Here is a 14,450-nt window from a genome sequence, read left to right on the forward strand (position 1 = left end):
CCAAAGCACTTCTGTGCCTCTTCATAAGGTCTCAACAGTTTGTACACTTGGCCACACACAGCAGTACCTTCAGCTCCACTCACTGTATACAGCCTGTGCAAAGCAGAACACAAACGCTTCCAAGTCAGGGACTCCACAGCTATAGCTGCATTCCCATTTCAAAAATTGCTGAGGGTGTTCTCCAGGTTAATGCAGCTGGTTGTAAAAGACATTCAAGGACCAAGCTAGAAAGCAAAGAGGCACTTCTTCCAGAGCATTCTCCGAGAGCAGCGGCTGACCCTGACGCAGCTGTTCAAAAGCACACCTGGGATACAAGAGGAACCACAGGCCAGAGTAAAGAGGGGCAGAACACAGAGCAACCTGGAGCACCAGGGGACATGCCCCCAGCATACACCAGCATAAATGCTGTACCGTACCCTCTAAGAACACAGAAGCACTATGTTTCTCCCCTCCCTCCCAAACCATCTCGAACCTGTGCTGCTGAGTCACGCACCAACACAGAGATGAAATATTAATGCCTAGCCAGGAATTCGTTTTAACTCCAGTTTCAAAATCACAGCTTCACTGACAGTAATAGAGAAAGCAGTTAAAAGTTTAAGCCATCTCCTAAGAGCAGTGTATTTAAGAAGAAAAGAGCTCTTTTATTAAAAGTATCATGATAGCAAGACTTTAGACCTGTATTTTTAAACTTGGAATTGGATGCAGAACAACTGTTAAAAAAACTGACTTGGGAGTCTTCAATACATTGGCATTTGTCAATAAAATTACAAAGTTATAATACACATTTCCTTTAGGCAAAAAGCAGTCCATATTAAATACTTTAAACACAGGTTTAATACTAAGGAGTAAAGGATGCAAAGCCCCACACTAATGTATTGTGAACAACTGCATTGAAACTTTTTCTGTTTGCCAAATATAATCAGTTTTATCAACATAAGCATTGTTAAAAACACCAACATCAACAAGTGCCTTAAAAACTACATCTTGAGAGACTAAACACAATAACTAGTAATGAATAATGAATTCTAATGCTTCAAAAACAAACTGTCATCAGCTAACATTAAGACTATCTTTTCTTCTCCAGTCATTGCACGTATTATAATCACAATTTCACAGTTCAATGATGCAAAGACTGTCAGAAGCAGCATACACTTTACCAGTGTGTTCTTCACTAGTTACCTTTCTAGCGTCACTGTCTATCAATCTGAGTGCCTTCTCTCATTTAAAAGAATTAGACCTGGAAATGAAACTATGTACCCTACTGCATCAGCTTATTGGACTGATTATATTCTCTATCACCCTTCAGGCATATGTTCCATTTCCTTGCATATGAGCATTAATGTACAAAGTGCCTTCTATCTGCTTAAAGCCCACTGCTCTATGTCCCTCTAGGTCACTCTGAATTTTGATTCTGTACCTGCTGCAGCTCTAGTCATCCAGTCCAGGTGCAAACTTGAGCACTGATACATTACCAAAAGAGTAACAGCTTTAAAAAGACTCAACATGAGTTTCTGGAAGGAAGTCGAGGCAAATAGAACAAAGGAGCATGTCTCTGAAACTCTGAAGAGCTCAAGTTAAAGACTGTTTGAATTGTGGATGAATAAGATTAAATAACCACTTCTTTTTTCAGCTGTATACTCTTCAAACCCCAGATAGCAACAGCTCTGCAGACTGCCTGGAAATGATTCACTACCCCACTCCACACCCATGCTAATTAAATCACTGACTTGAAATTTCATTCTACATAAGAGTTTACTGAACAGTCCTTTCCAGTACTATACCCTAACAAGTAAAAGTTAAAAAGTTTCTTGTCTAAATCTCCAAGCTACACTAATTCGTTCACAAAATTCTCTGCACAGTTTGTATATAACAGTTCAGTTATAATCTTACAAGTAATTATGAAGTTCTTAAAAGTTTCTCACAGTACTAATAAAATTACAGTATGAATCTGTGTGTATTTTCCAACACTGAAGTGAATGTACAGTACTGAAAGTTATCAAACTACTTGGTCACACCAAGCCAGAAAACAGAGATGGACTGCAGTCTCTTTCCAAACGTGAAACGCCTGCACATATTCTCTGCTAGAAAAAAAAAAAAGCAGAATCCTACAACCTTTAAAAATGAACGCAATAAATGATAGTCTAACAAGGCAGTCATGTTTCAGAACTCTGGATCTCCTGCTACCAGTTCTCCTATTCTCCTTGTGTAAATAGAAATGACACAATTTAAAAGAACATACTTATAATGAGAAATACTTTGTAAAGAAACTTACTTAACAATGCACAGGAGAGAAAAAATATTTTTTATGGTCCAGAGTCACTTCAAATTTTAAAACTTCATAGTCCTCTGTTGCCTAGGCTTAACCTATGACTGATTGAAAGCTAGGCATATGTCTGAAAAACTGTAGCTATGTTTGAAAATCCAACACAATTACAAGAATAATTCAAACATAAATGACAATAGCAGGAAATCAACAGCAAGCTTTCCTGAAGAAAACCCTTGGATGCAGTAAACAATATTCTTTTCACCATTACAGACTGAAATCATGTGGCTGTACAGCAAGACCCTCTCCAATTTACAGTAAATAGGACAATTTTTTTTTTTTTTTTTAATAACAATTGGCTTTCTGCTATGTTGAAACCTTGAAGACAACAATAGCAGGCAAACAAGATCAATGGTCCTGGAACACACCTTAAAGACCTAACACTTAGAGCAGCACAGAGAAACTTTAGTTTGCCATCTAACTGGGAGATGCACTCAATGGGTCACAAAAATGTTAAATCTTCAAGATTATCATCCCAGCGCTATTTCACACTCTGGAGTTACTGGAGGAACAAGCATGTCAAAAGGAGGATTCTCAGGTAAAGTCACCCAATAAACTGGGGAAAAAACAAGCCATAGCATCCAAAACAGTTTACTACCTAGAATGTCCTACAGAACAATCACATCAGCTCAAAGTTTCAGTATATCACTGGCTGAGCTGCAAACCACATACATCAATAAATATGTACTTATAAATCAAACACTGAGGCACACAGGAGAGGACACAAGATACCTTCCTAAGTGCCAAATGACATTTGGGCATAGAATTTTTAAATCCTGACAAGAATTTAAGAATTGTGTTACCCTAGAAGGTATGACAGACTGTAGTCTGAACAAGATGGTCTGTGGCATGAATAAAATACCACTAGTAAAGATGCACATTAATAAGTGACATTAATAAAAGCTAAAGGGAGTAATATGAAGGAAAGGAATGAAACTACAACAGGAAAAGTAGCCAAAGTTTAGCACAGAATGGAGCTCTATGTTGTTGAAGAGAGGATACCAGCATGACTGCCTGCATGAAAGAAACAAAACCAAGAGGAAGGAAACAGCAGTCAAGGAAAGTAATTGCAGGGAGCTCACCTCCTCACCTCAAAACCATTTGAACAGTTCAGCATGATGGGTGCACAGCCAAGTAACATGTTCTTCCACTGTGGAAATATCTAGGACATACGAATCCTACTGCGAGAGACATTCTAATACATTTCCTATGGCGTGTGCCACAGAACTCTAAGAATGTCAAAGGAAAGATTTCTCTCTCCTGCCTAACCAAAGCTGCACTAACAAGACACCCATTTGAGAGCAAGCTACCAGCTACTGACTCAGGGCTGCATAAGCAGTTCTGTTGACAGCAGGTTTAACTGATTATTTGCTCTTCAAGAATAGTACTTGACAATTACTAACCCCCTCACATTTACTATTAAAGCAATCTAAACCATTCTAGCACCAATGCCTATCCCATCTGGCCTGAAAATTTTCAGTAAGCCAACCAAAGAGGCATCCTGATACACCACATCAGAAATAATGATCCATCACAAGAAAGAGAAATTTGGCTGCAACTCAGCAGTTTACTTGATGCATCTCATGTTAAAATTCCTAAATTTACTATTTTAGCTCTATGAGCTTTGAACTGTTTATGCTAAGAACAAGACTGTTAATGGAACAATTTTGTATTAAACCATGCAAACATTCAAAGAAAAAACAGCTCACCTCTTTGCTCCCTAAACTTTGAATTTTCATGAATACTGTAGTATTACATGAAGCTGCAGATAGACAATAAGCCACACTCATGATGCAACTAGGAGAGGACTACTGTGAATCCTTCCTATAGTTTCAACACCTCTGAGGAAGGAGCAAACAGGTGAGACAGGGACAAAAGCTTAGAGACATTGTCCTTCTTGGCTTTGTTTCAATCTTCAGCCAAAATCAGTACTACACACACTGTCACAGGTATCATACAATCCTCCCTTCCACACGCTCTAGCCAACCACATGCACAGTCATACAGCAAAACCCTTCAGAGCAACACAAATCTATAGGGTTCAGCTTTCCCAGGTGTTTGTTATCCATCATTACTAATAAACCTGGATACAAAAGTATAAAGACAGCAAGTTATTATACCTAGAACTTAAATAACCATCCTTTTTCTTAGACTTCTTTCCAAAAATCCCCAATACTGCAAGCTTTTCATAAACACATGTAATTCCAAGTTCTTACTAGATTAAATGTAAAAAAAAAAAAAATAGTCTTTAAGGAACAAAAAATGCCTTATTTTACTTTTATTGATTACTATTTCTGCTTGCAATCTCACTTCTGCATGGAATATTTGGGGGCCACAACTTAATTTGAGGGCAATTAAATTAAAAATCCTTTAAGGAATTTATTCACTTGTGATACGGTTGCAAGTGATGTATATAGTTCAGTTTTAAGCGAATCACAATACCAGTGCTGCATGGCACAGGAAAACATCACTGCCTAATTAAGGCTTTCAAAAACTACCTGCACTGTGAGTTTCAGTTAGACTAAAATTTTAACATTATAGTTTTATAATAGAATACCTCAAAAGTAAATAAGATCTTCTGCTATTTTCTAATGTGTAACTGAGAAATATCTCAAATATCTCTAGGTCCTCTCCTAAGAAATCCAGACATTAATTACTAATTCTACGTAACTTCCATAAATGCTGTATCAATACCTTTCATAAGCCAATCTTGTATTTGAAAAACATTCTTTCAAGATCAAGGACTCCCCAACTCCCCATGTCCTGTCCATGCGAAGGTGTACGAGAAGCTGTGAGGGAGCATGGCCAGAGCACCAGACCCAAACTGGCCAATGAAATATTCCCTATCTTGTAACGCCACGTTGAGTATATAGAGGAGGGTCAGCTGGGAAGGAGGGGCTCTGACTTCCAGTACTGTGAGTTCAGGATCTCTTGTCTGGGATCACTAGCCAGGAACAGGCTGGGCATCGGCCAGCAGTTGGTGAGCAGCTGCATTGTGCATTACCCATTTGTATTTTCTATTATTATTACTAATAATTTATTTCAAATTTTTAAACTGTTTTTATCTCAACCTACAAGTCTCCTTACCTTTACCCCCTCGGTTCTCTTCCCCATGCCCTGGGTGAGGGAGGGTGAGTGAGCAGCTGTGTGGTGCTTGGCTGCTGGCTAGGTTTAAACCACGACAGTGAGTCTTGAAGGTTTAAAATATTATCAGAAGAAAACTGAAGAAGTACTATTAAAAATATTCATGGATGGGTTTTGTTGGGGTTTTTTTTCTTCCTTTCTTTCCCAAATTCCCTTGGCTCTTATTACAAGAATTAATTCCTTCATGGATGCTATTTGTAGATTATTTTTCAATGCTGAAAAAGCTAGTAAATACCCTCCTTCAACTTTTTTCTGCTACCCCACCCTGCAATTTTCAATGAGTAGTAGTAAATAAAAATCACTGCACTGAAATAAGAGTATATTGAGGCCAACAGGGAATAGACATTGAGAGAATAGAACAGGATATCTGGCCAAATTTTGTACAGTAAGTTTCACACACACAAAAAACCCCATGAACCTAAAGGATGTATTCAGGTGTAACTGCATATTTACAAAACTTTTTTTTTTAGAATAACTTCAGAGATGGCTGCAGTCAGATTCTGAAATTCTTGTACATTATCCAGTATGAGGTGCATGGAAAACATAACCTTCACAAGGTTCTTAAGGCATGAAATTCTCCTTGGTGTCGTATTTTATGCTTTTCTTTATTCAGTCACAATCAAAACTGAATATCCAAGTACTACTATAATATACTATTGCTTTTCATTTATTTAGATAGTATAAATGATTATGTCATTTCAATATAAAATTTAACACAATCAGCTACAGTATAGCACTTAGACAAAATCTGAGAATTGACATACACGGCATATGAATGTTATTCAGTTTCCCTGAACAAAAAATGGTACTAAATTGGACAACACCATATACTCTAAAAGACGCAAGCTGAATTGCTCATCTACAGTATAAAATGGCATTTAGCAGCATGTAAGCTCTTGCAGGCAGGAAAGAAAGCCCTTAGAAGCAAGCATAGGATGTTTCATTAAACAACAGAATGATTTTTTGAGAACTAGAAGGAAGAGACAGGTCAGCAGTGTACAAAAATTGCCCTGCCCTCTGCAAGAAACACAAAAACATCCAACCACAACAAACACAAAATGTGCAAAATAAAAACACACCAAGACACAAACGTAACTACAACTTGCAGTAAATCCAAAGACTAAAAAAAACCAAGGGGGACAGAAGAAAAATATTGAGTTAGAAGGACAAACCATCACTCAGTTCAACCTTCCACCCTGTTTCAAAGTGAGAAATCTTAAATATTGTAGATTATTCCCATCTTCTCTCCAGAAGGGAGCTAATACATTGCACTGCTGTTAACGGCTTGTTTTGTAACTTAAAGAGACATAACAAGCTAATAATATTTCCTTGTAATTACTGGAAGCAACTTGTAAAGTAATTGTGATTGTTGGAGGACAGGCAATCTATTTCATTTTATGCACCTGACAGTCATATTTACAGTTCTGCTTTTTTTATTAATTGCATATGACATTCCCCAAATAATTAATTTTTCCCCCCCCAATAAGTTTTGGGTTTAAGCTTTCAAGTTTGCTTCCTAAGAGGTAGAAATAATTTCTAATAACTAGTATTTTTAGACTTTATTACTTGGAAAAGCTATCTTTAGGCATAGTTACAGCTTTTTTTTGGTCTTAGGTTTGAAAAGTAACAGCACAGAAGAATCGCTTTATAACTCAGTTTCATTTCCCAACTAATTTTTTTTTCTTTTAAAAGAAGCATTACAATTAACTTACCCTCTTTGCCTTTGAATCTTTCCTGATCATATCTGTTGTAGGCAGCTGGAATAGGTTGCTTATTTCGTAAAGTGGGATCCTAAAACAGGTTAAATAAGATTTGTAAAACATATGAAAATATGTCTGATGATTTCTGAGCTTCATAAAGTATTACATAGAACTACTCATATAAAATGAGTTCACTTTTGTAGGAGTTTCAATGCATTTGAAAACTTCTGATGTTTCCCTTCAACATTCACTTACCCTCTTACAGAAAGAGAGTTTAGAAGTACACACTAAAGCAATGACAACAGCCTGAGGCAAAAACTAAAGTAGCAGTAACAAACTACATTAGCTAAAATCTGTAAATTTTATGAAATCACTGAGTTTTTGTAATATCTCAAGAACCAGCAGTGGAAAAAAAAAAACCTGTCAACTGACAACTCATGATTAAGCCTTCAGCCACACACACAAAATGTTCCTTGCCAGCCTGATTAAGCTAAAATTCTGCTAAACCTACAGAATAAAAACAAATTTGGAGGAAAAAAGGCATTCTGGGAAAAAATTTTTAAAAAGCGCCAATCTAGAGGCACACTAACTCAATCTTTTTTGTGGATGGCTTAGTTATGTATTCACAACTATTCTGAATGGGACATTTGAATAGTCCCATGCACAATTTACAAAATTCAACATAAAGCAATTATTTAAATGTTGGAATTCATCTTGCTATTTAAATCTAGTTCTTTCTTCAATGCAGTAGCAACAAAACCAAATCTGAGTATAATTAAATAGCTTTTACAGCAGACTGCCACTGAGTTCAAGAATATATTAGGTTTAATAGAACTCAATAGTAAACACCACAATAGAAAACGTATCTTGTCTAATACCTAGATAGACTTGACAATAAAGCTCTAAGTCTGTCCTTCTGATTTATTACAGGCAAAGGAAAGCTGGTTCAAGCTGTTCCCACTCATGAGTCATGTTCCAGATTCTTAAACATTTGCTACCCTATCTGTCAGAAAAGCAGCAAAACATTTTGTTTGAAATGGCAGTAGTCTCATCTAATACATTTTTTGCAAATAGATGCAGGATGTCGCTAGTGTTTGATAGATGCAGAAGCTGGCACTAGCAGTTTAATCGCTATGTAACAAGAACATACTGAACAAATTAAAGTAATATATTCAACTCTCTAAATACCAATAAAAGTAATTTAAGTCAAAGAATATCTGTGAAGTTATGCTTGAAAGTCGCGCATTGCTTGGAACTAAACCAAAACAAATTTCATATTTAATAATGACAAGACACTCTACTCTCACTTTTGGTGTTGCAGCCTTCATAGGCATCAAAGTGCTGCTCTTACCGTTGGTGCTGTATTTGGTGCAGGCCTTTGCTCAGGTGCTCGGCCTTCTTCTCTGGCTTTTACTGATTGAAGAATTGCAAAAATATTCTTGGCAAAGTTCTGAAAAACATATCAGATACCTGTGAACCTTGCTGACTATCTGCGTTTCACATAACACTAACACAGGTCAAGACACCATTTGGTCAACTTGTGCTTCACAGAACAGCAGAACTAGTGCACCAATTTTCTTAATAGATATTTTCTGATTACTGTTCTATGGTGGGATCCAAACATAAAGAGTTTTAAGGCATCACTGCTATGCCCTGTTCTTTAAGGCCCAAACTTGCTAAATCTAACTGGCTTCATTATGCCACAAGGTAAACCAAATCCTTCACAAAGCACTTGTGATCTTCTCTCCTCTCGCCTACCATATGCCCTTACAGTCCCTTTGGAACCCTTCATGCTGTAGCAAGAAGGAAAAACTTTTACTCAAGTTTACCAAGACAAGCCTCATCTTGGAAGCCCAGGTATGTATCCACTCGTGACAGGCTGCCTGCTTATGTTTGGCCTCCTGACGGGATGTCTCAGGCACAACCCTGCGCTACAAGAAGCCTTCCTCCACCCAAGCATGTTCAGTTGCTCTTAGGGAAGAGTCCTTAAGAACCCTCGGGAGGCTTTCCCTGACCCTGCACGGAGCAGCTGAGGCAAGGCAGACAGGCAGCCACCTCCTGCACTTGCCAGCAAGGCTCTTGAGCAAAGTAAAACATGCTTCAGTTGGTTGTTAATGGTTCACAGGCACAACCCCATCACATTGTGGTGCAGTTCTTTTAATATTTATCTTGAACTACAACTTCACTCCATTTGGCAGCAAGTAATTTAAGCAGTAGAGACTTTCATTTTAAATTGGAGGAAGCAAGTACAGAAATCACATTCACAAATCCTTGATTCAAGAGTGATCCAAGATAATTCTAGTAACTTTATGCAGTGTTTTGTCAGATAAACAAGTCAGAGGCACAACTGAGTAAATGATATCAATCAAGGTTTTTAAAACACATTCCTCCTGGTCATATTAGTAGGACTGCTTTATTCTAAACAAAAACATAAATGCTAATTAAACTTTTGAAAGGCATATGCTTATTACATTACTACTCAATAGGCATTTTAAGCTATAGAGATATGTGTACACAATGTCTGTCATTACTGTCAATTTTCAGTAATAGTTCATCAGTAAAAGAAACCTTTTATCAACTAAGGATCAATTTTGTACTGGTTCAGAACAGTCTGAAGTATTCACAAAGTGCTCAGATTCTTCTAGAGTATTGTACACTAACACTGAAGTGGTGCTTATTAACACCACTGGCATTACAGAACAAATGCCTGAATTACAAAAGGAAGAATTCTGGGGTGAATTTTGTAGAAATCATTTAGAGAAAGCTGTAAGCTTGTTCACTTGACCTCAGTCAGCATGTTGACAGTCTGCTCCAAGCCAGAGGGGCAGGAACTGGAAGACCACCAGAAACCACTTATAAAGGCAAAGCAATTCCTTCAGCAAACCCAGTTCTTTTCACAAAGACTGAAAGAACTCACACAAAACCGTATTTGAAGTTCTTTTCAGTCAGAAGAATCCTAGGGGAAAAAAACCTTTAAAGAGCTGTGAGCCATGCACATATCAATTATACAAGGATACCCAAAATCAGCTCTGTTCTTCAGAAAATAAGCCTAAACTACACGCTTTTACTGGGAATTCAGAGATTTCTCCCTAACTGTGGACTGGGCAGTATATCAATCACAATTCTTGTCACTGCTGTGCTTTATCACATACTGTCTTTTGGAAATGACAAGCTACTCAGTCTTCAGAAATTCAGGAGGAGGAACTAATTAAATAACGATTTTATAAGTGAGTGTCCATGTAGAAGCCAAGTCTTCTTTCAGTCACAAGGAAGCTACAACCAGCTTTCACATCCATATTTCATTCATAAAACCTACAGCTAACATAGTCTTAAAGTGAGCTTAAATTTCAAATTATGAATTTGTCAAAGGCATTTTAGCATCTCAGATTTTAGTAGTCTGAAACTGCACGTCTAGGATCAAATTTTAAATTCTTTCAGGTAAAAAACACCACAGGATTTTGTCTCATCTGCTGATAAGAAGTTGCTAATAAGCATGGAATTACTAAGTGTTCTTGCTGATGTCTTTTTTCCCCACAGCATGAAAATGTAGGTCTCCCAAGGCCACAAGCACTATCTGTTTGAAAGGGGGAAAAAAAACAGCAGTGTTTTAACAAGCACTCAAAACAGTATCATCATCTTGCTGTTCACTGGCTTGGTTGGGGATGTGGGATTACATTACTGTGACAGAAAAATGATCGAGCAGGAAGTCCACTGCAGGTACCAACTGATTTGCAAAGCCCTGCAGAGTTGCAAGACTGCTAAATTTTCATTGTTCATCCCTTCAGAGATCAGCATATGAAAATCCCCTAGCTTCTGCCCTAGATTTAGTTAAACTTAATACCAAGTGCAACATTTTTATTACCAAAAACTGATGTGGAGGACAGAGCAGAAAAAAGAAAAAAAAACTGTTTCTCTGCACTACGTCTTAAAAAAACCCTGAACATGCTTTAAAAACAATGCTTAAGAAAATCCTTAGTATGTAAAAGGACAATTCCATCGATTCTTGTTGTTAGCTGCCTAGAGCACTGCTACTCCCATGAAAGCTCTCTTTATTAGGTGTAAACATGGTTGGAATCAACAATAGCTCATCTCATTGGGGGAGAGGAAAGGGGAAAAAAAAAAAAAAAAAAAAAATCAGTAAAATGTTTCAGCAGCTACCAAATCAGGCTTTTGATATTGTCTTAAATAAAGCCCTATCATAATAGGTTTTCCTGCCCATCCTCACTCATGCCTCTGAAAAGAAGACTCATGCACAAGATGTAAATTGAAAAGGAAAACAATGGTAGCCAAAAGACAATCAATAAGAGCAGCTATGGTCAGATAAACGTAGTCAATCATCTTACAGAAAGAGTCACACGGGTTCTGTAGGAAAGCCTGCAACAGTACGTAAATTCTCAAAATTTACTGGCACAGATGCTCTATCCCTTGCCAATATAGTGACTAATATACAGCAAGTCAAGTTACTATCACTGGTGTTAATAACACCAGGCTGTTTGAGGAGAAATACCAGAGGAAGTAAGATCAGCCTGCTCTGCTGGGGAAGACTTAATGAAGGTACATCATTAACAAGACTCCTTTTGTAATAAAAATACTTCCATTTAAATATATCACAATTTATTCTAAAGAACTGCTATCTTCGTTCTGCAACCTGTCTTTAATTTCTGTAACTAGTCATAACCCTAATGCTCATTAAGAAAGACTTCTAGTCACAATAGCAGCTCTATCAAGCTAGCAAAAAAAAAAATTAAATATTTTTTCTAATAATGATCAAGGAGAAATACTGATTTCAACTTCATAGAAAACAATTCTTGAGGCAAAAAAATTAAGGTGAAGTACACTTCATCTCAATCATCTGAACAAAAATTAAAAATTAAATCTAACATATAAAACTAGAAGCATATAGACAGCATGACTTATAGGTCTTCAAAACTTTCCTATAGCTAAATTTTAAACAATTTTTAATCAGATTTTCCAGTCTGGTATTTCACTGCAGAGAGAGAAGAGCCTAGGAACAGCCGTATAAATTCAAATACACTCTTATTTGAGCTGACAATAAGGATTTCTTGTTGTGCATGTTTCCCAGGATGATCAAGAGCTGCAGAGCGTTATAAACCTTGTACAAACTTATAACAGGGCTGGAGAAGGAAGTATCAAGCCCCTACCACACTTCTTTACATGTTTGCTTGATACACTCAGACATACTGTGAAGTCCTTTGGAGCCACTGACAGACTGAAAGGCATGATGCGGTACCAGAAATGCAATGTTCCCATGACACATTTTCAGCAATTCCTCTGTACTGCGTGACATGAAAAATGTAAACACTATTCAGGTGGTCTCGTGAAATTACAGCAGAAATTTTTTTTAAAAGTTCATATGGAACATGAGCTGATGAACTGTATATTTAGAAGAAAATATTTTGCACATTTCAATTTAAAGCACATACTTAAATCTGGAGTCCTTCATTTAAGGCATCACTCTCCTATGCCTAAGAATCTGTATGTAAACTGTTCCCCAACATTGAAGTTCATCTTCTCTCCTCCTTGCTCTTCTAACTTAAACATAGTCCTAAAGCACTGCATTTTATATTGTGTTCTAGGTTGCCCTCAGAATCAAAGGTTGGACATATGCAAGACTGATATTCCGGGACAGCTGCAAGCAACTGCAAGCATGCAAATATACTGGTAGAAGGCTATGTGAATTATTGGTATTCTCTGCACTGTGCTTACTCAGACCATAAAAATTTCCATCATTTCTGACCCAGCATCTGTCCTCTCCGTACACAAGAACCCTTCAGATAAAGGCCACATCTAGAAACATGATCTTGAATTCTATAGTTGCAATGAAATAAATCCACCTTTTTGAATTGCAAGCACATACACGTCTCCCATTTTCCTTATTTGCTTTCATTTGAGTAACGTGTCAGATGCACAAGATGCTCAACTGCACTGACAGGCATGTTTGCAGAGAACTCACGGTACCTCTCAAACTATTCTCCATACCGTTTTGACCTGTACATACCATACTACAGTAAGTCATACGACAAGCATACGACCACACAGTCAATTTTACAAAGAACCACCTATATAAATAGGTTGTCTTAGCTGTGCTTTCAGGACAACAGTAGTTTAAGAAATTTGCAATAAAGTACTGGAATTTCTACAGCTAACTAACTGAAGCAGAGTACATGACTTAATTTTTTTAAACTGTCAGATTAGGAAACCTATAAAAAAAACTATTCATAAAACAGAACTTGTTACTAACTGCTAGGGAAAAACACTAAAATCAGACACTCTCTTTCACAAAAGTTACTCTGGTAATCACGTAACATTTCTTTATGTTCCAGTCAAAAAGTTCATCTAAGTATTACTATAGTCTACTGCACTGAACTGGTAACATAGTTATTAGCCCTGTATATTTGTGGACTATGTTTTCAGTACTCTTTACTTGTTCCACATTATCTTCACTAAATTTTTATAGCAAGAGTATTATATGAAAGACAACTGAAACATTTAATTTGAAATAGCACATAGACTAATTCAGAAGTATGAAAGAGCAGCAACACCATAATATCCTGAAGACACCACACAGCATAAAATCTGCTCAAAAAACCCCCTCATACATAATCCGACTTTATTTTTCCTATGAACACAGCACATGGAAATACATTTTTTTTATATAGTTATAGAAGTAGTGCTTAAGAATGGTGAAGTTACTTTACAGCCGACCTCAGTTTTCTTTCAGGAAAGATAATGCTTTATTCTACAGATTTTTCTGACAAATTCAAGGTACCTACTCACAAAATAATATTCATTATTGCTCAGTAGAAATACAATTTTTATCATCTGACCCATCTTTAAGTGCTGCATTCAAAACATCAGCACTAGTGCCTAGTAGCAATATTTATCGGTTTTCCCAGTTTTACCAAGTAAACTAATACAGGATAAAGTGGAGTTTGGTAACTCAAGCTATACCATGCCATTACACTTGTGCGCAGCCATTCTAAAACCATACACTTGTTCCATTTGAAAGCACTAATGAGGATACTAGTTGCTATTAACCTGGCACACCTTAGCCTTTTCAATTCTATTAAATTCACCACTATTGTGAATTTCAGGAACATAGAACAATCCTGCCACCTAGAGCCCATAAATAAAGTTGCTTTTACAGTCAATTTCTTTTAAAATATCCAAAATTTTACTCTCAGACCTTTTAGCTGTGAAGTGATTAAAATACTATATTAGTCTTGCTATAAAATTATTTTAATTCATATATTTTCCAGTTAC

The 14,450-nt window shown here is 36.9% G+C and overlaps 1 protein-coding gene across 1 annotated transcript in view; it reads right to left on the reverse strand.

Annotated features, from left to right (window-relative positions):
- Positions 1-14,450, reverse strand: part of CDC73 (cell division cycle 73) — a 111,954-nt gene that overhangs the window by 77,723 nt on the left and 19,781 nt on the right. The window contains exons 8-9 of the mRNA XM_074876760.1: positions 8,518-8,616; positions 7,179-7,257 (exon numbers count right to left, since the gene is read on the reverse strand). Coding sequence (XP_074732861.1) covers positions 7,179-7,257; positions 8,518-8,616 — 178 coding nt within the window. The remainder of the gene's footprint in view (positions 1-7,178; positions 7,258-8,517; positions 8,617-14,450) is intronic.

Source organism: Strix uralensis, chromosome 8 (assembly GCF_047716275.1).
Source record: "Strix uralensis isolate ZFMK-TIS-50842 chromosome 8, bStrUra1, whole genome shotgun sequence".
NCBI lineage: Eukaryota > Metazoa > Chordata > Aves > Strigiformes > Strigidae > Strix > Strix uralensis.